At 52.2% G+C, this 19874-nt stretch overlaps 7 protein-coding genes across 7 annotated transcripts; 3 read left to right on the top strand and 4 right to left on the bottom strand.

Moving 5' to 3' along the window:
* Nucleotides 1-103: 103 nt before the first annotated feature.
* Nucleotides 104-1666, bottom strand: CGCA056_v008743 (Cytochrome P450 monooxygenase TRI13; the record flags this gene model as incomplete). The annotated part of the gene is made up of 3 exons (XM_037323990.1): nt 104-107; nt 158-411; nt 632-1666. 3 exons carry the CDS (start codon nt 1664-1666, stop codon nt 104-106), a joined length of 1293 nt encoding a protein of 430 aa, XP_037178340.1.
* A 1884-nt stretch (nt 1667-3550) lies between these two features.
* Nucleotides 3551-5144, top strand: sol4 (putative transcription factor sol4; the record flags this gene model as incomplete). Its single annotated transcript, XM_037323991.1, has 3 exons — nt 3551-3609; nt 3677-3982; nt 4205-5144. The coding sequence occupies 3 exons, from the start codon at nt 3551-3553 to the stop codon at nt 5142-5144; spliced, it is 1305 nt and encodes a 434-aa protein (XP_037177482.1).
* A 1006-nt stretch (nt 5145-6150) lies between these two features.
* On the bottom strand, nt 6151-7284 carry CGCA056_v008745 (Vegetative incompatibility protein HET-E-1; the record flags this gene model as incomplete). Its single annotated transcript, XM_037323992.1, has 3 exons — nt 6151-6667; nt 6689-7096; nt 7163-7284. 3 exons carry the CDS (start codon nt 7282-7284, stop codon nt 6151-6153), a joined length of 1047 nt encoding a protein of 348 aa, XP_037178035.1.
* Nucleotides 7285-8238: 954 nt separating this feature from the next.
* MCH4-1 (putative transporter MCH4) lies at nt 8239-9803 on the bottom strand (the record flags this gene model as incomplete). The annotated part of the gene is made up of 3 exons (XM_037323993.1): nt 8239-8386; nt 8440-9605; nt 9756-9803. 3 exons carry the CDS (start codon nt 9801-9803, stop codon nt 8239-8241), a joined length of 1362 nt encoding a protein of 453 aa, XP_037178341.1.
* An 884-nt stretch (nt 9804-10687) lies between these two features.
* On the top strand, nt 10688-12499 carry CGCA056_v008747 (putative transcriptional regulatory protein; the record flags this gene model as incomplete). Its single annotated transcript, XM_037323994.1, has 4 exons — nt 10688-10947; nt 11011-11667; nt 11716-12203; nt 12261-12499. 4 exons carry the CDS (start codon nt 10688-10690, stop codon nt 12497-12499), a joined length of 1644 nt encoding a protein of 547 aa, XP_037178342.1.
* A 1360-nt stretch (nt 12500-13859) lies between these two features.
* On the bottom strand, nt 13860-14168 carry CGCA056_v008748 (uncharacterized protein; the record flags this gene model as incomplete). The annotated part of the gene is made up of 1 exon (XM_037323995.1): nt 13860-14168. One exon carries the CDS (start codon nt 14166-14168, stop codon nt 13860-13862), a length of 309 nt encoding a protein of 102 aa, XP_037178327.1.
* A 1159-nt stretch (nt 14169-15327) lies between these two features.
* nahA (Beta-hexosaminidase) lies at nt 15328-17798 on the top strand (the record flags this gene model as incomplete). Its single annotated transcript, XM_037323996.1, has 3 exons — nt 15328-15855; nt 16144-16637; nt 16688-17798. The coding sequence occupies 3 exons, from the start codon at nt 15328-15330 to the stop codon at nt 17796-17798; spliced, it is 2133 nt and encodes a 710-aa protein (XP_037178328.1).
* Between the last annotated feature and the right edge of the window lie 2076 nt (nt 17799-19874).

The raw sequence follows: 19874 nt of genomic DNA on the forward strand, positions 1-19874 counted from the left end.
TATGCGCAGTTCTAGATACACCAGTCGGCGACCCCAACAGCTGCGAGGACCCATACCAAAGGCGATTTGTGGTGCTGCGTTTGCGTTGAACTCCACAGCTCCATCAACTTCCCCGCGTGTGAGCCATCGCTCTAGGTCGAACGCCTTCATATCTCACCCCTCATCCCAGCCTACTGTCGTCTTTGCTGTCGCATTACGCCAGCTGGGGTCCACGTCAAAGGATGGCGCATGGAATCCCAGCCTGTTGGCGACCATGACTACATTCGTGCCCTTAGGGATGCGATGGCTGAATACCTCTGTGTTGCGGGTTGCCTGCTGTGCTACGCTGGTGGCATGCAGCTGGAGTGCCTCCTCCAGCACAGCTTCAAGATAGGGCACCCACATCTTGTTCAGTTCAGCTAACGTGGGCGTCTGAGATTGGTTGTGCGCATTAGCGTAGGCTGTATGCAGCCCCCGCTACAGCTTGGCTTAGATTTCCAGGAGTTAAGTCAAGTAGATAAATATCCAGGCGAGTGTTGTGCTGGTTATATGTAAGCTAGCTATAAACTGCCCTGCAATCTGTTCTCCATATCAGCACCTGATATCAACAGGCTTTCAAACCATAGTGTTTGAGGACACTCTTTCATCTTACCTCATCTATTAAAATTAGACTCTTAAACTCAGGTTGTTTGTGGCCCTCCTTTTCTGCAGTTCTCTTCTCACGCATCAATATATATTCCACTGCCGTCTTAGCTTCTCCCGTCTCATCTAACCTCCTAAGAGAGCCTTGGATTTGCTCTCGCATAACTTGTCTCTTCCCTGCTACTAGCTTCCTGAACTTCAGTGTCTGGTTGATCCACCACGTCTTCAGACATGGGAGCATAGACTTCGTTACTTCATCGATGCCTTCAACCGTTTGATAAAGTGCAGAAATGAACTTATGAACTGGTGCCTCGGGGAATTCGGCCTCTCCGTCTGGTCCGATCTTGATGCTTGAGGGGTGTAGCTGAGAGAGAGCCTTGAACTGGGGACCCAGAGCAGTGTGCTCAAAGTGTTCGTCAAACACGAAGGATAGCATGCTATCGAGAGCGTTGTGATTCAGATCCTCGTTGACGTCAAACGGTCGCCCACTGCCCAAGCGAGCTTTCATCTCCCAGAAGTGGACAAGATGAAGCGCATTGTCGTACATGACGGGGCCGACCGTCCCATTCAGAAAGCTGGGGCTCATGAGATCCTGCAGCCAGGCTCTTGTTTGCTTCCAAGTCTGGCCCCTCTTCATCCGGGCATGGAAGGCGCCCACCGGGCCCAGCCCGTCGGTGATAAAGTCCGACCGGTCAAACTCGGGCCGCCGCATCATGACATCCTGGGCTTCGATGGCGTCGGCGAGAAGTACCCAGGGCTTCGAAAAGGGATCCACAAACACCTGGGATAGGGGTGTCTGCAGGGTGTTCACCTGCTTGAGTAGCCACACGTTGAGCTCTCTAGTGACGCTGACCTCCCGCAGCATGTCTGGGGCATCCCCCAGGATTTTGTGGGCTGACTCCGGATTGTACGGAATACCCGGGAGGGGCCGGGGTAATAGCAACCGTTTGTATAAGAGATAAAGGACTCCGAGTACGGCAAGAAGGCCGAGTGGCGTTGACAGCAGCCCGCGTCCGAGAAGTTGGATCGCATCTGAAAGAGCCATGGTGATGTACAGCACACCAAATACAAAGAAAGATATGGTTGATAGCGTTTGTTGATACAAAATGAAGATCTGAGAGCTCGGCTTTATTTATTCATGCGACAACACTATGAGTGAGACCCAACCTCTGTCATTTTCATGCTCTATAGACCTCATCGCAAGATTGAGCCCTAAGTATTCCTGATCTTTAGATGGACATGAAATAACTCGTGGTGCTGTCACAGTCGCAGGCTAATGGTAAGGTGCCGTACCTAAGCCGATGATTCTCGGGCGAAAAATATCGGCCGACCATGAGGACCCTGGATCGTCACGTAGCATCATCGGAACGCACGAGATAGATATGCGAGTCAGCAACCGGGACTGACAAGGAGGTACATTGAACGCTCATAGCTGGGATACGTGAGTCATGAAAGTGTACTTTGCCGAGGCTTGCTGCAAGACCGTTCTCGTATGATTGTTACCCTTCACTCCTAACTCATCTCTCCGCGACGGATATCTGTTATGAAAGAAACGCCGTGACCAATGATTGATGGCACTTGACGCTGATTTATTTGTCGCCACCAGGGCCGAAACACTGCAGTCAGAAATATCCCAGGATTTCTGCATGCCTGTCCGTTCAGTCCGGGGGACTCGTCTGCTTACCGGGGCCATCAACTTCGCTTATCATCCCCCACGGCAACCCTTGATGGAAGTCCCTCCAACGCCCGCGCCATTCCTGTAAGAGACGGCTGCGTAATCGAACCGATGCAGCACGGCATGTAGAACGAAGCACGGCTAGATCCTAGTTTGACGACGGACCGGGCCCGGAGAATCGTCGCATTAGTTCCGCCACAAAGGTAAAAGACCCTAGTCCTTTAGGATTAGGGGGTAGGGGGAGGGGTGGCTATGGTAGGCGCGATGATACACTTTACAAAATGAGAATAACCTCATGTCAAGACATAAAGACGAATTCGCCCAGCGAGCCTTGAGACGAAATACTTCGTATGCTGGTATGACAGGCATGTATGTAAGCTGCAGATAGGAACTTTGAGTGTTGCAAGGCAGCTGAAGAACAATACAAGCTCTCGTCACTGTCTCCAATAGTTCGTTCCGGGCTCTATCTGGCCAGTCGCCGACCACAAAGCTCGATGGATAAGCTGATGATAAAACCCTCCATCACTTTTGCCGTATTACAGCTCTTGTCTTCGCCCAGGAAACTAGATGAAAGTCAAATCAAATGGATGCTTTCCGCATTGCTTCTAGATCCGAGCCAGAAACATCGGACATGCAAAAGCCTGGCCGAAAGCGTGTTGTATCATCCTGTGTTCCATGTTACACTAGGAAGCAGAAGGTCTGGAGATTTGCCCACAACTTCTTGGAGTGAGACATCGTTCATCAGTCCTAACTCGTGTGCCCGCGTAGTGCAATCGTCGTTATCCATGCTATCATTGCGCTCGGCGCAGGCGACCCGAGGAGTGCGCTTATTACAATTCGCAGGCACTGCAAGCCAATACTTCACCAATTCAAACGGAGGCTCGCCAAAACGAAGATGCTCCTACAGCACATGATGCCCGCATTCAACAAGACTATAGCAGCGGTTCTGCTCGGAGTATCACAGACCAGGAGAGCAGGATTGACGTGGCGGATTCGATAGCCGAAGTGTCTGGATATTTTGAGGACAGCGAGTCTAATACTATGGCTGTGGTCTGTGGGGTCAGTGCAGTTTCTCCCCCTTCTGTCATTACATGCTTAAGCTCCCCGCGACATTCTTGGCTCATTCACCATTCGTGACGTATCATTTTTGACAGCTGCACATAGTTAGGGCTGAGAAATCACCGAATCCGAGATAGACAATGTGCGCCTATCCCTTTAGAATCGTTGGAAGAAGTTGAAGATCAAACGGAAAGAATGCCCGATCGTCAGATTCTTGACTTTCTCGTGCAATACTATGTGATGGAAATCCACTGGTTCGTATCGCGGGGCTGCCAGCTAGTAATAACCTGGAAAACCGACTAACAATTGCAACTCTTGTAGGATGGAACAACTTGTGCACCCACCTTGGTTCTTGGCACAGTACCAAGTATGGTGGAACTCAGAACGGCCGTCATCAACACTTGACGTCGAGTTCGCAGTGCTGCTCCTGAGGATGTGTTTTCACGCTTTGCAGTTTCTCCCCTCGCCGTCTTACACTATCGACAAGATCAGAGGCATGTCCCTGACGGACATTCGAGACTCAATCAACGATGTCGCCGACAAGCTCACTGCAATCTGCATTCGACTCGACGGGAAGGGCTCTCTTCTACGCGTGCAGCATCTGCTCTTTTCGGGATTACGGTACCAGTGCGAAGGGAGAAATAAGATGTTTTGGGAAGCGTTTGGCGACGCGGTTCGAGTCGCACACAGGATTGGACTTGATAGAAAGCCTGCGGCAATAATTATGGGAATGAATGAGTTAGACAAGGAAATGCGTCGCAGGGTGTACTGCAACCTTTTCATATGGGACAGGTACCACGCTCACCTCGACGGCTCATATTTGGTCACCCATAGCTAACGTTTACTCAGCCTTTTCTCGAGACAACTTGACATGTCCCCTTTCTTGCCCTCGGGTTTGACCGACGAAAACCTTCCACGGATGCACCTAGGTCCAAACGTTGACGACGCCGACGCCCCTGGAGAGTTCTCAGAACGTTTGATCCAAGCCCGTCTGGCGTCCTTTTGGAGAGACTTCTTGCCAAGGCGAGAGTATGACGCGACCGTGGCCGAAGCAACATACGAGAAGTTTTGCAACGGATTTCTCACAACTTTGCCGCCAGCCTTCGCTCTGGACTCCAACACGCAATGGGACGAGCGTCTTCCTATGCTGCCTCTACAGAGGCAAAACCTGCATACCACCATTTTCGAGTCGCTCTGCTGCAATTTTCGTCCGGTACTGCTTCAAAACCCAGCCTGTCTAAATAGGCTTCCAATATATAAGCGAGTTCTTCTATCGTGTCAGAGAAGGGTTCTGGCCGTGGCAGCATTGAGGGTACTGGAAAGTGTCTCTAAGTTGCACACCATACTAGGCGGCTGCCACACACGGTTCGTGGGCATTATCTTCCCAACATTTGAAGCTGCCGTTCTGCTTGTCGGCCTCTGTACGGATGTCGACTTTCCGGGCAAGAGCGAGGATGGCCCTCTCACCACGCTCAGGATAGATCCTCTCGGGCCTGGGAAGGCTCACGTATCTCGGGACCAATGCTTGCGCGCGGTTGACGACGCGCTTGCACGTCTGCGAATGCTTGCGGAAGTGAGCAATATGGCTCAGGTAGGAGCTCAAACCTTGACTCAACTCCTGAGCAAATTGCCAAGTCAGCATGCGCCAGATATGGAGACTATACCGGCGTGGATCAACCAGATGCTTGATTTGGGCGTCGAGGAAGCCATAGGGCAGTGCGATTTTAAAGACATCCCTAACAGCGAGTGTGGTTCGTGGGCACAACAGGTTTCAGAAGAGCTTACGTAGACAGTACTGACATTGATGATGTGATACATGGGTGGCGAAAACTAGTCATTGACCCAAGAACAAATTCGAGACCATCGTGATATGGTCCTCGGGCTTCTGGCGATATAGAGATAACATGCCGTGGCCGTTCGTTTTTGATTGCAGATAGGATAATTGGATGTTTCTGTCTGTCAAAAATCCTGCACCAGCTTCGTCGGCATTTATATCTGCGAGTTTTGTCCAGGACACTATAGGTAATCAAACTGCAATAGTCGTTTCTGTATATGACTAACGTAAAGCCACGCCACCTAGTCATACTTTTAGTAGAGACCTTGGCAGTTGCCACTGGAAGGTTCTACATCTTATTTGCTTCAGCTCGTGCATCTGCTCCACCTGAGCTGCCATTAGTTGTGACTCAAGAGCGTCTCGATTCTTTGCTTGAGTGAGTTTGACGAACTCAATTCCATCTTTGCGTCGATCTGCGAAGATATCTCGGTCTTTTCCAGAACTACCGCAATCTCCAGTGCCTTCAGTGGCGTTTCAAACACCACTAAGTTTCCTTTCTTGAAACTTCCCGGCTTCGAATCTCTGAGTTTTACATAGCCCTCGACAGACTGATGTAGTTGACAGCCAGACTGGAGCAGCTTAGCCACGCATCCCGCGTGCCCGTTGCCGATAGCCACATGTATTGCTTGGAAGCCCCCATCACCATGCGCGTCACCGGCTGAGAACTTATCCACAGTTGCTTCATGATAATGCTCCATTCTGTGAGGCCGGAGGAGCTCTTCTACGCAACCTTCAAAACCGTACAGACAAGCTAGATGAAGAGGGGTTAGACCGTGGATGCTTGTAACGCTGTCCGGGTCTACTCCCATATCGAGTAGAGCCCCGACTGCGGAAGCTTGTCCAGCCATGACGGCTGCATGAATTGGTCCTCTTCCGCATTTGTCTACGGAATGTATTGAGGCACCCAAACGCGCGAGTTTGCGGATGGCGGACGCGTTTCCGCCGCAAGCTGCGTGAAAAGCTAAGGAACGGCCAGATGTATCCTCCGCAAGGGGTGATGGAGCGTCAGAGTCCAAGGATGCATTATTTGCGGACCACATAGCATCAAAGGCCTCTTCCATATTTCCCGTTGCTGCGGCTCGGTGCAATGCAAGCTCCCCATAGATGTTGGTAATCTGAGTCCCTGATTAGTTATGCTAACATGTGCGCTTTCCTGTGATCGGGTAGGAGGAAGCGGGCGGACGTAGTCGAAGTCTACGATTGAAAAGAGCCGCGTGGAATGAGCGAGAAGACCACAAAGGTCATCCGAGCTTGTTCTTTCCTTGGGCGATAAAGCCCATAAGAACAATGACTGATCATCAGTCTCCTTCAAGATTTCCTCTTGAAGTCGGACAAATGCTCTGTCCCCTTCGCCGTAGAGGAGGGGCATATTGACGTTGAAGAGTCCGAGAAGACAGTATGCCATGTCTTCTGAGCGTGTCGTCTTCCGAAAAGAAGCCCACCTCATTCGATTTGCCACGCTGATGTCACTCAGTGACGTTGTGCCAAGTAGAACGTGCCGGTTGATGCCTGTGATCTCTGCTAGGAGAGTGCATGATGCCTGGCTGCTGGGCACTGGTTCTTTCACCATTAGGTAGGACCAGTCTTTGGCATAGAACATGACTGTTTTCGGGGCCACAAGCTCCTGTAGCGTCCAACCTCTTGTGAACCAGCGACTGCGCCGAAAGTTGGAGTCATGAGTAGAAAGCTCACTTAGAGTTGCCGCTTCTACGTCGGAGAGGTAGGCAATGCAGAATCTAGCGTTGCGGTACCAGCGGTACATTGAATTAATGGACTCAGATAGCTCCGCACTGCTAGTTTTGTCGATGCAGCAGGTGTCGACCCACAAGAAGCGAAGATAGTGACTTCTTGCGAGTTCCGCTGCCTTCTTGATCTTCGCGTAGCCCGACGAGGCTAAGACTTTCTGCCTGGCTGGGCTGTCATTCGGCACATCCCCGGTCGGACGTGCCTGGTACTCTGTCGCGGCCCCGTATTCCCGAAAGTCGGCGAACGTTACTTTGTCTTCGCCCCATGTATGGGACAAAATCGCATAGTCTTCTTGGGGATCGCCTTGAAACCCCATGAGCGTCAAGAGAGTGGTATGAATGAGCCACATATTCCCTCAGACTACGAAGGCTGCCGGACCTCGGATTTCGTGCTTGGATGTACAGCCACCGCACTTCTCCTTAAGCTGGCTGACTAGCACTCTCGTCGCGTAGATGTAGGAAGGGACGGTCTGAAAGATGTCGTTCGTAGTGGCAAACTTTCGAGCAGGCATGGAAGCCGGAGGCTTGAAGATATTCAGAGTAAGGATGGCCGTTCGTAAGACCAAAACCCCGCTCGGCGGTTGGGTGCTGGAAGGACAAGGCAGAACAAAAGAATTCACGGCTTGAATTCCGCTTCAGATTACAAGGCAAATAAAGGAAGCTGATTTGCGGGAAATGGGCGCATAAAATATGCACACCCTGGATTCTTTGATCCAAAAAGAGCGGTTGTTAGTGACAACCACAGTAAAGGTCTGCTTATGTCTTGGCGAGATAAATGGGGTTGGACAAGGTAGAAGCGAATCAACGACGAGCAAGTTGAGGCATTACATGCAGCTTCTCCACAGCTGCATGGCATCTCATGACCAAGATCAGGCTGCGCAGGCTGGGGCGGAAATATTGCTGAGCTTTGCTTCACCCGCTTCTTCAAAAGGCTTTCCAAGCTGGGTGGTTATGTTGATTTGTTGAATCTCCTTGAAAGATCGCTGAGTCTTGTGATGGACCGTCGTTGAGCAATACCATGCCGACCTACAACTTCTAGGTGATCACCAGATTCTAGCTTCCTCGCATTTTTGTTGCTAGGTTTTGTTCCAAATATCGAAATCGATGCACGAGTGAAAAAAACCCTTGAGATATGGAGCCGGAGTACTAAAGAGTCATTTGAGAACCTGTCCATTAATATTCCAGCCCACTTCTAGACGAGGTCTCGGCTGACGTCCCAACGTTGCTTCCTCCAAGTTCAACATACGGGATCATTGGGTAATATGGATTCCCCACAGCAATCGCCTGAAAGAGACTCGTTGGTCTCAAGAGGACTGGCGGTGCAAGACAGCGAGTCCAACGAAGCAAGCAGTTCCAGCAACATACGAGAACCCAGCGAAGACTATTAGTCCAAAATAAGAACCATGCGATTTCTCAAGAATCGCTCCAGCTATAGGCACACCAGTCAATGCCCTGTGAGTGTCAGCAACGCAGCTCATCGAAGTCTTACAGCGGAAATAACTTACCCAAAACTAATAATAGTGTACACAGTGGAATAATATCGCCCATAATCTTGAGTGGAACAATACTCGCCCACGCAAACAGGTACCAGGCTGACGTTGCTTCCGCTTGCAAAACCAAAGACCACATAGAAGGCTATGACGGCGGCAACATTGCCTTTTGCTGGCAACCATAGGCCCAAGATGGCGATCGTGCAAAGTACATTTGTTGCGATCATGGTGTTCATCCGGCCGAATCTGTCAGCGAAAAATCCAGGCAACCACCTGCCTGAGACGGAACCGGCGTTGAGGAACACGATCATGAGAAATGACAGCCTCTTGCTGATTCCGTTGGCAAGGGAATACGATGCAACGTATTCCAGTCCAATGAAGAATCCCCACTCGATGTAAAAGACTCCTATGGTCATCAAGAGCACATTGTGTTGTAATAAGATGCGAAAGTCTGGCAGGATACTTCTGTTCAATGGCAGAGTATCGCGGAAAGATTTCCGCGGGCGTACAAAAAGGCAGCCAACCATCAAAAGAACAACAGTTATCAGCCCGATCGAACGCGTTACCCACGCGAAATCGATTCTCTCGCTCAAGTTGTCGAATACGAGGGGGAACATGACGCCTCCAAGACTGCCGCCAGCCATGGCCAGACCAGTTGCTGCTCCGCGCTTGACTTGAAAGTACTGCCCCACCGTCGCAACAGGCACGACAAATATGATGGATGTCGCCGAACCTGCAACAAGACCAATGACAACCAGAAAGTGCCAGTACTCCTCGCAGAACCCAATGGAGACAAAGACTGCCACGTACAGCACAACGCTTGCAGCCATGAGCCATGTTGGTCCGTGAACATCGAAAACAGGGCCGATCTGTATGCCACAGAAGAAGACCATGAAATTGAAGAGGCCAAATATCCAGGCAAGCTTTCCTTCATCGACGTCATGAAGTTGGTGGGTGGCAATCCAAGATTGGTAGATGCCAATGCTGTTCATGAGGCCTAGGCCGCCCATGATGGCGCAGAAACCTCCAAAAACAACCAAATATGCAGCCATGCCGCCTTCCGGATAGACCTCCTCTAGGGAGTCATCAGTAAGCTCGAGGTCTGAGGTGAGAGCTTCTGACCTGGTTCGATTCTGCTCGTGAGTGCCTTTTGGCTGGGCAGTCTTTTGGGAATGGCTGGACTGTTTTCTCATCAGTCGACGTGAGGTATGTATTAGGCGGGATTGTGTGAGACTAAAGTGAGAGTCATACGGCAGTCAACAAGGTGCGCCTCCAGGCGGCAAACTGCGAAGAAGAAACTTAGAAGGGAAGAAAGATTGTGTGAGACTAACCTGCATCTTTCCGGTTTGCAGTAACCGTGTAATTGAATGGATGGGCATGATGCAAATGCAGTTGATAAGCAAACCTAAGACCAAATCTGGAGGTTTGTGGGCTTTTAATATTATTGCTGGAGACAAATGCGCAGAACTTAAAGTCGACGAGAGAGAATAGAGACCTAGCTACAAGAGATCCGTATATTTTATTTGACATATCCATCACTCTTCCAATTAAATGGGCGAATCGGCTTCCTTTCACACTGAGTTTCGGCCACTGGAGAGTTCGCCGAATTGGTTTGGCCGACGACCAATTTTCGCCGGAGCAGCGCGTGCTTCTTCCCCTCATTTCGCCGAACTTGACATCATTCGAGCAAATTCCAGCAATGCCACCAGGACTACTTCATAATCAGCATTCGCCGAAATCGCCAAAATCAAAGCAATTTGGTCTCTACACATGAGCAGCATCGCCGTGCTTCATTTGACCGACCATGGCCCCAACGCCGAGAAAAACGACCCCAGTCGCCGAAACGACACGACCCTACCGGTCGCAAAAGCGGCATCGGCCATGCGACCGTTGTCGAGAGATGAAGCTGAAATGCCAGACAGAGGGCGAGCCACCGTGTCGGCGCTGTCAGCAGAGTGATGCCGAATGCACCTACGTTGGAAGACCGCATAAGCGATCACTGGCTCAGGGGCAGGGTGCGAGACAAAACCCATCGCCGAGACAACTGGATCGCGCTTCGTCTTCTCTACGAGATGGCACCAACGTTACGAATGACCAGTCGACTTCTGTATCTGGCTTTGATGAGGCTGCTGCTCCTGCTCCAAACCGCTCTTTCATCGCGTTCAGTCGGACTGCCGATGTTTCCCCTTCAACTGGTGGACAGCCCGACCGGCTTACGACTCAGATCTCTCAGACTCTCGATAATATGGACGGCCACAGCGCAATGCTCCTCGGGAGCTCTTCAGGGTCAGATCCCTGGCTGCTTCGTCACTTTCGATTCGATGAACTGGGCTTGCGAAGTTTCCACAAGTTGCATGTCCGAAATGCTGGTGGCGTGCCGACGGCAGACAAGATACCGGTACACTTTCTGCTCAGCTCAGACGCTCTGTGTCGAAGTTCGACTGCCGAAGCAAAGGTCATGGAGTTGCGTAGGAGACTGGACTGTTTGGTGCCGCAGTCCACAGGGGCTCGGCTTGTTCGTCTGTACGTTTGATACATCATGTCTCCAACTCCGGTCCATCATTAACCCTCTTTGTGCTCGTCAAGATTTCACAAGTATGTCTTTAAGATGCTTCCCGTAGTCTCTCGGACGGCAATAGGTTTGACATCGGAGGATGCTCTCCCTCAACCAGACATCCTAACACAAACATCGACGCATCTTTTGGCCGCTCTGTATAGCTCGGCTATCCCGTTCGCCCACCAAGACGATCATCTGGTAGGCCTTTTGGCTTGTGACCACATCAGCCTGGACGAAGTCTGGGAGATATGTTATGCAAGCATGAATGAGGAAATTTGCAAGCCCCATCTGCATGTTCTTCAAGCTGCAATCTTGTATCTTCACAGGAACCATGAGAGCCCGCGGCAGTCTGCTTCTACGGATACGGCGTCTATTTGGCCGTTCATGGGAACAGTTGTGGGACTAGCACATAATCTAGGCCTACATTTGGAATGCCGTATGATGGGTCTTCCTGCTCAGGAGAAGCGACTCCGCCGAAGACTGTGGTGGGCAGTCTTCATACAAGACAAGTTCCTCTCTCTGCATACAGGACGGCCTCCTTACATTCGGAACGATGAATGGGATGTCGGCGAGCTTGACAACTTTGACTTTCTACCATGGAACGAGACGGATGCTCCGAAGGCATCTCCATTTCGGGACCTGGCCAGACTATCACTGATCGCAGAGAGACTACAAGCGGACTTATAGTAGGCCGATGCCCCTTTATTTGAGCTCAAAACCTGACATGAAACCAGCTCTTTGAAGTCGTGCCAGATATTGGCGGAGAATCTACCAGATTGTATTCAAGCTGCGCGGCCAATATTCGATGCCTTACATCAATGGCGGGCCTCCGTCCCGATACCAGAGACATTTCCTGAGTCAAGAATCTCACTGAACGAGAATCAGGATCCGTACCCTGCTTGCATCTCACTCGCGTACCTTTCGTTGATAGCGTATACGTGGCGAGCATTGCTTCGGCCCACAGTCCGATCCGCCCCTCCCCCGCAGATCATCGATGTCGACGCCGAGCCTCAGACCTTTCCAGATACAGGGTTTTTGTTTGAGAACCTCAGCTGGAATTTCTCTGATTTCCCAGAGCTGGAATCACAGCTCGAGGACGGCGCTTCAGATTCGAGTGCAACGATCAATGAGCTATATCAAGCGGCACAGACTTGGGCAGAAGCCCTAGTCAAGTTTACAGTCTGTCTAACCTCCAGCGACTTTGGTCAATTTTGGTACTTATGTGAGTTCCGACGATGTAATTTATGAGTTGCTTGTTCCGAATTAACGTCTAGCACAGGGTCTAAATTCAGTCTAGTAGTGGCCTCCAATTTCTTCATGTTGTTACTCGTTCAGGCCCCTAATGCTGAAAGCGGCGCGCGAGCCAGAGAATTACTTCAGAAATGGCGTCAGGTTGTTAGAGATCATGCCAAGGTCTCTCCACTGTTCCTCTTAACTGCAACAGAGCTGGGCCAGGTCTATCAAACAGGAATTGCCGAAACGTTTTGTCTACCTTCTCATGTACTAGGCATCTTGTAACGTAATGATAAAAATGGCGACATAAAGAAGTGAGAATAATTGCCACGAAGATTGCCTCAAACCAACATGAATCGTGAACTTGAAACGGGCATTCGTGCCGGGGAGGTGGTGCTTGCTATAATGCTTCGGTGAAACTATGCCTTCGGCGATGTCATTTGGCCGACGCAAGTCATGCCTTGTGTGTAAGCCTGCTACTTAAGCAGGCTCCCGGACTACGCACGAACCCTCGAAGTAAAAGTTCCTTGATACCAAGAGCTGAAGACCTCGATTATCGCTTGAAATGGATCAGTTTATCGGTATGAACGAAGACAGCTTTGGACGACATGATACTGGAACACCTTGCCCGCCATATCGCCCGAGAATTCAGGAGTACGATGGTACCCAGGCCAGCCCTCCTTCGTATCGACAAGCCATCTCATCATTCGATGAAGATATCGCCCAGGGTTCAAACGAAGAGGGGAAGGAGACACCACAATCACAGGGGCAGTGGCTACGTTGGATCAAGCGCGTTGCAGACACATCCAAGCCCGCGCCCGCACCAGTAGGGTAAGTCTTTGTCTAGATTGCTCGAAACAATTTTCTCAAGCATAAATATTTCGTGGCGTGTACTAAGAGTGGAGGCATAATAGGAACGTCAATCAAAAGGTCGTTATCTTCTGGCCGACCACAGCCACCTTTACTGTTGTAGAGTCTGTGTCACCTGTACAAGCAGACAGCAAGAGTGAGAAGTCCAGTTCTTCGAAATATACTCAAATGTCCCGGTCTAATGCTTGAATGCTTGGCAGATCCCGATATGTGCTTTGGATCATGTTGCCGCGCGTAGCGCAGGTTGTGTTTCGAACGAAAGGTTCCAAAAGGCCAATACGATGTATGTACTACGAACGAGGCAAGTTTGACGAAGAACCCACGACGTAAATATTGCCAATGATTGGAATAGAGAATGATCTGCTGAAATTGTACTGGTGTTTCGTGCGCCAGGTGTTTTGACGATTTCTCATTATCTCGAAGTAACAACAGAATAGTTGATCGCCATGGCAGAGCCTGTAGTGTACGGTACATTTCTGCTCATTGAAGCCGATAGTATTTAGTGGTGCTCTGCATCTTGCCCGTCCCGATGCCGTCGGTCGTACTCAATTTGAGGGACAGCTCCTCCGCTTGGTCTCTTTTGTTGTTCGGATAGTTCGTCAAGATGACGCCCGGGGCGAAAAAGACATGTCCCGGTCCAGCAACACTCTTTCCGTCAAGGTATATCTCCCAGGCCGAAGTGCGCCGTTTGCGTCTTGCCCACCGGCGGATTATCAGCATCTGTCCCCATCGGCTTCGCGTTAGTTGACCATACTTTTTTCTCACGAGGGGAGTATCAAAATGGGAAGGACGAAATACCCCAGATAACCTCCAGCTCAAACGCCTTCGCCCCATCGCTTTTGGTGGCAACGAAGTGAGCGTGCACCTCGACGATGCCCGACTGGTTGTGCTTGTCGAAGGCACTGGCATCGACGGCACTGGCATCGACGGCACTGGCATCGACGCTCTTATTGATGCCTTTGGCAACCTCGGCACTACCGACGCCAATTCCACCAGGGAAATTGAGCCGGCTAACAGCCGTGTTGATTTGGGATTGTAGCTCACGGGCTGCTTGAGCCTGGCTTTCGAACTGTTGCGGGGACATATCGAGCTCAGTGAAAATATCGAAAGGTTTTGAGAACCTAAATAGCGGAGGGCTAGTTGTTGCCAACAGCACTTCGTAGAGATTACTGGCTTCGGAAGTATGCTTGATCTCTTTCATTCAAAAACTCATCAAGGAGAGTCCAGCAAGGTGACGTTGAAGAGGTGTGGCTGGCTGATCTCCTCACTACTTGAGACATGTAGTACTTGAGACATGAAGCCGCATCTTAGTGGACGCCTTGATTCAGCAGACGGATAGAGCGGGATGGATTAACCAGTGGCCGTCCTCATTTGACTTTGTTTGTTTACGAGCGGAACAATTCATCTCCAAGTTATCATCTGCTCGGGTTGTTTTTCTTTTCTTTTCATCTCCAGGTTTTACTTGGCCGGGAAACAGGCTTAAGCGGTAGGTTAACCATGGAAGCCAATTGTCTAGTTGGAGTGCATCTTGATACCTGCAGCGGTAATCTTGCCAAATGATATACTAACCCATGAGTGGGGTTGTAGAATAACACGCGGTATGGCCGTGAATGTATCGTTCGGGGTCAACCATCATCATCAGCATTTGGACCGAGTTCGTAAATCTATCTGGCCAGGATGACAAACACCAATATCCAGCGTAACATAACGTATCAAATCACCCATTCATTCAATCACCATCTACAACGTTCCAAAGATCCCAATTACCCCAGCTTTATCGTCCGTCAAACCCCGGCAATCTTCTCCCCTCTCAAGCTCCGCAGTAGCAGCTCGGCAGACCCCACCCAGCCGGCGCGAACACCACGGCAAAAAGAGCAAGGCCGCTGTTAATCGGATATGCCACGCAAATTGCAACGTTGCTATCACAATTGCACAGAACAGTACAACTGCAAGGTACGCTAACTACAGCTCAATGATACGATACCGATGGGTGTTCCTGAGGGGTAAAAACCGGTCTGTTGATCCGCGGCTGTCACCTTCTACAATCGCACAGCTCCTCATTTCGGCTCGCCCCTCATTCGGGGGTTACCCCGCGCGTCGGGGAGCCATCGTGTGATGTCAGTTGGTGATCGAGATTTGATAAAGTCGTGGTTATATACCTGCATAGCTAGCTGTAGACAACCTCTGAAAGGTGTGGTCACTGAGACATTGCCATTGGCGAATTGCATCCATCATTCGTGACGATGCGGTTCACGACAGCTCTTGCTTCGGCGCTGACGCTCGGCCTCCGCGTCGCAGCGGACGCGCTCCCCGGTCTCCCGACCGTGCCGTACACCACCACCGGCGGCACTCTGCCCTCAACCTTCTTCACGAAAATCATCGTGCACGAGCAGTTTGCAGATTCAGTCGACGAGAGAGGCGAGACGCTCATCCCGCCCACCCTCCGCTCCTTTGCCGAAACATTCTCCGAAGACCTCGCCTCCGTGCTCAACCTCTCCATCCCCGTCACGACCGGGTCCGCAGCAGAGCAAGGCTCCATCTTCCTCACTCTCGACGAAGACGCGTCCAAGTTCAAGGATGCGGCGGGCAGAGAGACATCGGAGGGCTATGCGCTGAACGTGACCATCGACGGCGTCCGCATTGCCGGCGCGAGTCCGCTCGGGGCGTGGTGGGGCACCCGGTCGGTGCTGCAGCAGATGGTCCTCGGCGCCGGGGCGGTGGAGCTTGGGTACGGGGTTGATAGCCCCGGATGGGGGACGCGGGGGATGATGGTGAGTTATCCGGTCTTTTCCGGTGTTTATGTCTTCCGATGAGTTTTCTTAGGATGGGGGTAATCTGCGGATGTCTAAATCTTCTTCTGCCTACCTCCATCACATGCCCTTTGCTAATCTTGTAATCCCTACCTATTGTCTCTGTCGCCTCTTCTATTATTCCCACGATTCTCTTTGTGCTCCTGTATGCCCACCTTCTTCTAAATCTTGACTATTCTCATCAAGGCTTCTGTCCTCGTCATCCTCTCTGTCATCAAGACAACAAAACCACATGCTAACCCCTCCCAGCTCGACATCGCCCGCCACTACTACCCCCCCTCCTTCCTAATCGAAATGTGCGCCTACATGTCCTTCTTCAAACAAAACACCTTCCAGCTCCACCTCTCCGACAACCTCTACAACAACGTCGCCATCTACTCCCGCGAGCGCCAGCTCTCCCTCTACGCCGCCTTCCGCCTGCTCTCCGACGACCCGTCCCTCGCGGGCCTCAACAAGCGCGCCAACGAGTCTTACACGCGCGCCGTCTTCGACGACATCCAGGCGAAATGCGCCGCAAGGGGCGTCACGATTCTGCCTGAGATCGAGGCCCCAGGGCACGCGCTGGTGATCTCGCAGTGGAGAGAGAGTCTGGGGCTGAGTAGTGATTTGAGTCTGTTGAATGTGTCGAACCCCGAGACGATTCCGGTTATGCAGGATATTTGGGGGGTGTTTTTGCCGTGGTTTCACACGAAGACTGTTAGTATTGGGGCGGATGAGTACGTTGACCCGACTTTGAGCGAGGAGTAAGTCATCCCGTGAACCTTTCTCCTGAGCGTGTTACTGATGGGAGCAGGGCGCTGGTTGGCGAGTACACCCGCTTCGTGGACTCGATGAACGACTACATCACAACCACCTCCGGCAAAAAGGTGCGCATCTGGGGCACATTCTCCCCCTCCTCAGGCGGCGACGTGAATAAGTCCGTCTCGATCCAGCACTGGGCCAACTTCGAAGCCAACCCGCTCTGGGATTTTGTGAACAACGGCTACGCGGTGCTCAACTCGGGCGACTACATCTACACCGTCGGCAAGTGGTCCGAGTGGTACGGCCACGAGCTGAGCCTGGACTTCATCTTCCACGGGTCGCCCGACGGGAGCGCGTTCGCGCCGAACGTGTTCGAGCGGGAGAACGCGACGAATAACGCGGCCCGGGACAGTGCGGCGCTGCTGGGGCACGTGGCACCGCAGTGGAACGACTTTGGGCCGAACGCGACGACGGTGACGGAGGCGTATTACCAGTGGAGGGATGGGCTGCCGGCGCTGGCGGATAAGCAGTGGGGAGGGGCGGTGGCGGAGGATGCGTATGGGGGGTTGTTTGCGAAGTTGCAGCCTGCTGCGCCGGGGCAGAATCTTGATCGTAGGATTCCGAGTGTGGGAGAGACGATTGTGGAATATGACTTCACTCAGAGCAACGGCAGCACGGTGCAGGATCTATCGGGCAACGGGTACCATGCGGAATCGTCGTGCGCGCTGGGTGAGGAGGGCGCTGTGTTGACGCCGTCGTGCAGCATCACGACTCCGCTCACGCAAAAGGGACGGAATTACACCCTCTCGTTCTCGATCAAGCCCACCAGCGCGGCCAAAGGCGCCATCTTCAGCGGTGGGGACAGCGGGCTGTGGTTCGGCAACGGGACGGTGGATGCGGTCATGTTGTTCTCGGGGGAGAGCACGTACGCGCTGAACTACACGTTCCCCGTGGGGGAGTGGACGGAGGCACAGCTCGTTGGGCAGGGGAGGCAGACATTTTTGGACGTTGGAGGGGATAGGATGGAGTTCTTGACGATCATGGGATGGAACGGGGCGCGGTTTGTGTGGCAGCCGATTGCGGTGGAAGCTCCCCTGGCGACGGTTGGAGAGGGCGGGTTCGAGGGTGTCATTGGGGGGATGAAGCTTGTTGATGACGCGTAGGATAGATGGGATTTAGAGAAGCAGCTGGTTGCATACATCCAGTTGTGTTATCCGTTATAATGTTTGATGCCTCGGCATGTTGCGGCGTTCTATTTCGACGAGGCTCATCAGGGCTTGTGCTGCACAAGTGCTTGAGAACAGAAAGCCGCTGTCATGCAGATGGGCGGTGTCTGAGTCGTAATTACGTCGTGACGTGAGATTTCCGAAGCCTGATTTCCGAACCTGATTTCCAAACTCATTGGCCTGATCTTGAAACCTGGGTCCTTACTCTTCGCGCATGTGAGAGCAATCACGCAGCAACAATGCCAAGCATCGTGATTACCGTCTGCTAGAAGGTTCTAGCGATAAAGAAACGGCTTCGGATTTACTATGCGCAGTGTGGTGGTGATCAGCGGTCGTAGGTTGAACCCCGGGCGAGCCGTCGGGTCGATGTCGCATTCAAGGCTCGATGCGGGTGGCATGGCCGCCCCGGGGGAGCGATCGGGGTCTTCGGGGTCTTACGTAGTGAGCAGGCCGGGGGGGCGGTCGTCCAGGGCGAGGTACGGTGCCATTCGACGGGATGCTCGCCGCAGGGATGAGGGACGGGCAAGGGGCTGGATCAGGGTCCAGGAAGGGTCCTCAGGCGATGCTCATTGCTCCGAGTTGGGCCCCCAAACAGGCTGCAACGGTCTGCTGGTCTGCTGACGGTGACGATGTGAAGCACAGCAACAAAGGCGTTGGCAAGAGAACAACATCCAGGGGTTGGCGAGAGAAAAGATGAGATGAGATGACGATGGTTTGGGCTGAAGGCGGGCGGGACATATTTTCGTCTCATTTTTTTTTTTTTTTTTTGCGTGTTGCATGAATGTGGCACCGAAAAGAAGGGGTGAAAGTGACTCGACTGATGATGAATTGCTGCTATTCATAAACTCTTGGTTGTGAAGAGATGAAAGTTCTACCATCCACGGAGAAATGGACCAGAAACGAATGCGCGCTTTGGACCCCTAGGACCCCTCTAATCCAGGTCTCGCATTGAGTGGGTGGATGGATGAATAGAGACTGGACGACAACCCAACGGCGACGGCGACGGGACGGGAGGAGGCCGCTGAAGAAAAGGGGTCCAAGATGTCCAGCTACGCGTTGGCGATGAGGGAGACGAACGGGCTCGTGGCTCATGCAATAGCAGAGGACATAATGCGGCCGTCAGGATTTGGTCGGTGGTAAGAAGTAGTGATGGAGGATCATGAGGTTGCGGTCGAAATGAAGTGCGTGTCAGAGCTGCAATCGGAACTTGGAAGGCGCATGGGGTACGTACCGGGAATAATGGGGACATTGGACCTGCAGCAGGAAGCAACCTGTCCCGAAACGGGTACGTACCTGGCGCTCCTTCCCTTCAGTGGTCTTTGCCGGATCTTTATTGGCCGCACGTGAGCAGCCATGTGCGGACACTGTAGCGTCACGGTACGGGATTACAGCATATTTGCGGGGCCTGTCAGAGTTCACAGGGAAGAGCGGCTCCACCATGTCGAGAAGAGGGAAAGAGCGGGTCGCAACGAGTCAATTGCCCTGCTGCTTCCCAGCTTCCCGCTGCTGCAATTTATCAGATTCCAAGTTTCCAATAGCCAGTTTTGAGGGGCTGATCCTTCCCTTGAACATTGACTTTGGCGGCCGCACTGTGGAGGGAGTGCTGCATTTGCAGTGCACCGTGTTGAGAGATGCAGTTGCTCTTGCTGGTGTTGCTCTCGCCGCAGCCGTTGCGCCGCGGAAGGTGCACTCCAGAGGGATCCTGCTTGTTTGATGGTTGCGCTTGCCCGCCCTGCCAACAGCTGATGGGGCCCAGGAAAGAGCGAAGAATGACACCTGCCTGGCGGTTGCAACATCGACTGAGCAGCAATTCCATTCCCTCCTGCCCATCACGACATTCCTCGAAATCTTCCATTCCTAGGCTCATCGATCAGCTGCATTCCCGGCATCTCCGATTTGCATCGATGCCAGCTTTTCCTCTCCTTTCCACCGGCCGGCCGTTCATCAACACGAACAAGGGGCGCTACGTTGGGGGCTGACCAGGGGCACACCAACCAAGGGCTTACCACCAGG

Source organism: Colletotrichum aenigma (genome assembly GCF_013390185.1).
Source record: "Colletotrichum aenigma strain Cg56 chromosome Unknown KSG_Cg56_contig05, whole genome shotgun sequence".
NCBI classification, from domain to species: Eukaryota; Fungi; Ascomycota; class Sordariomycetes; order Glomerellales; family Glomerellaceae; genus Colletotrichum; species Colletotrichum aenigma.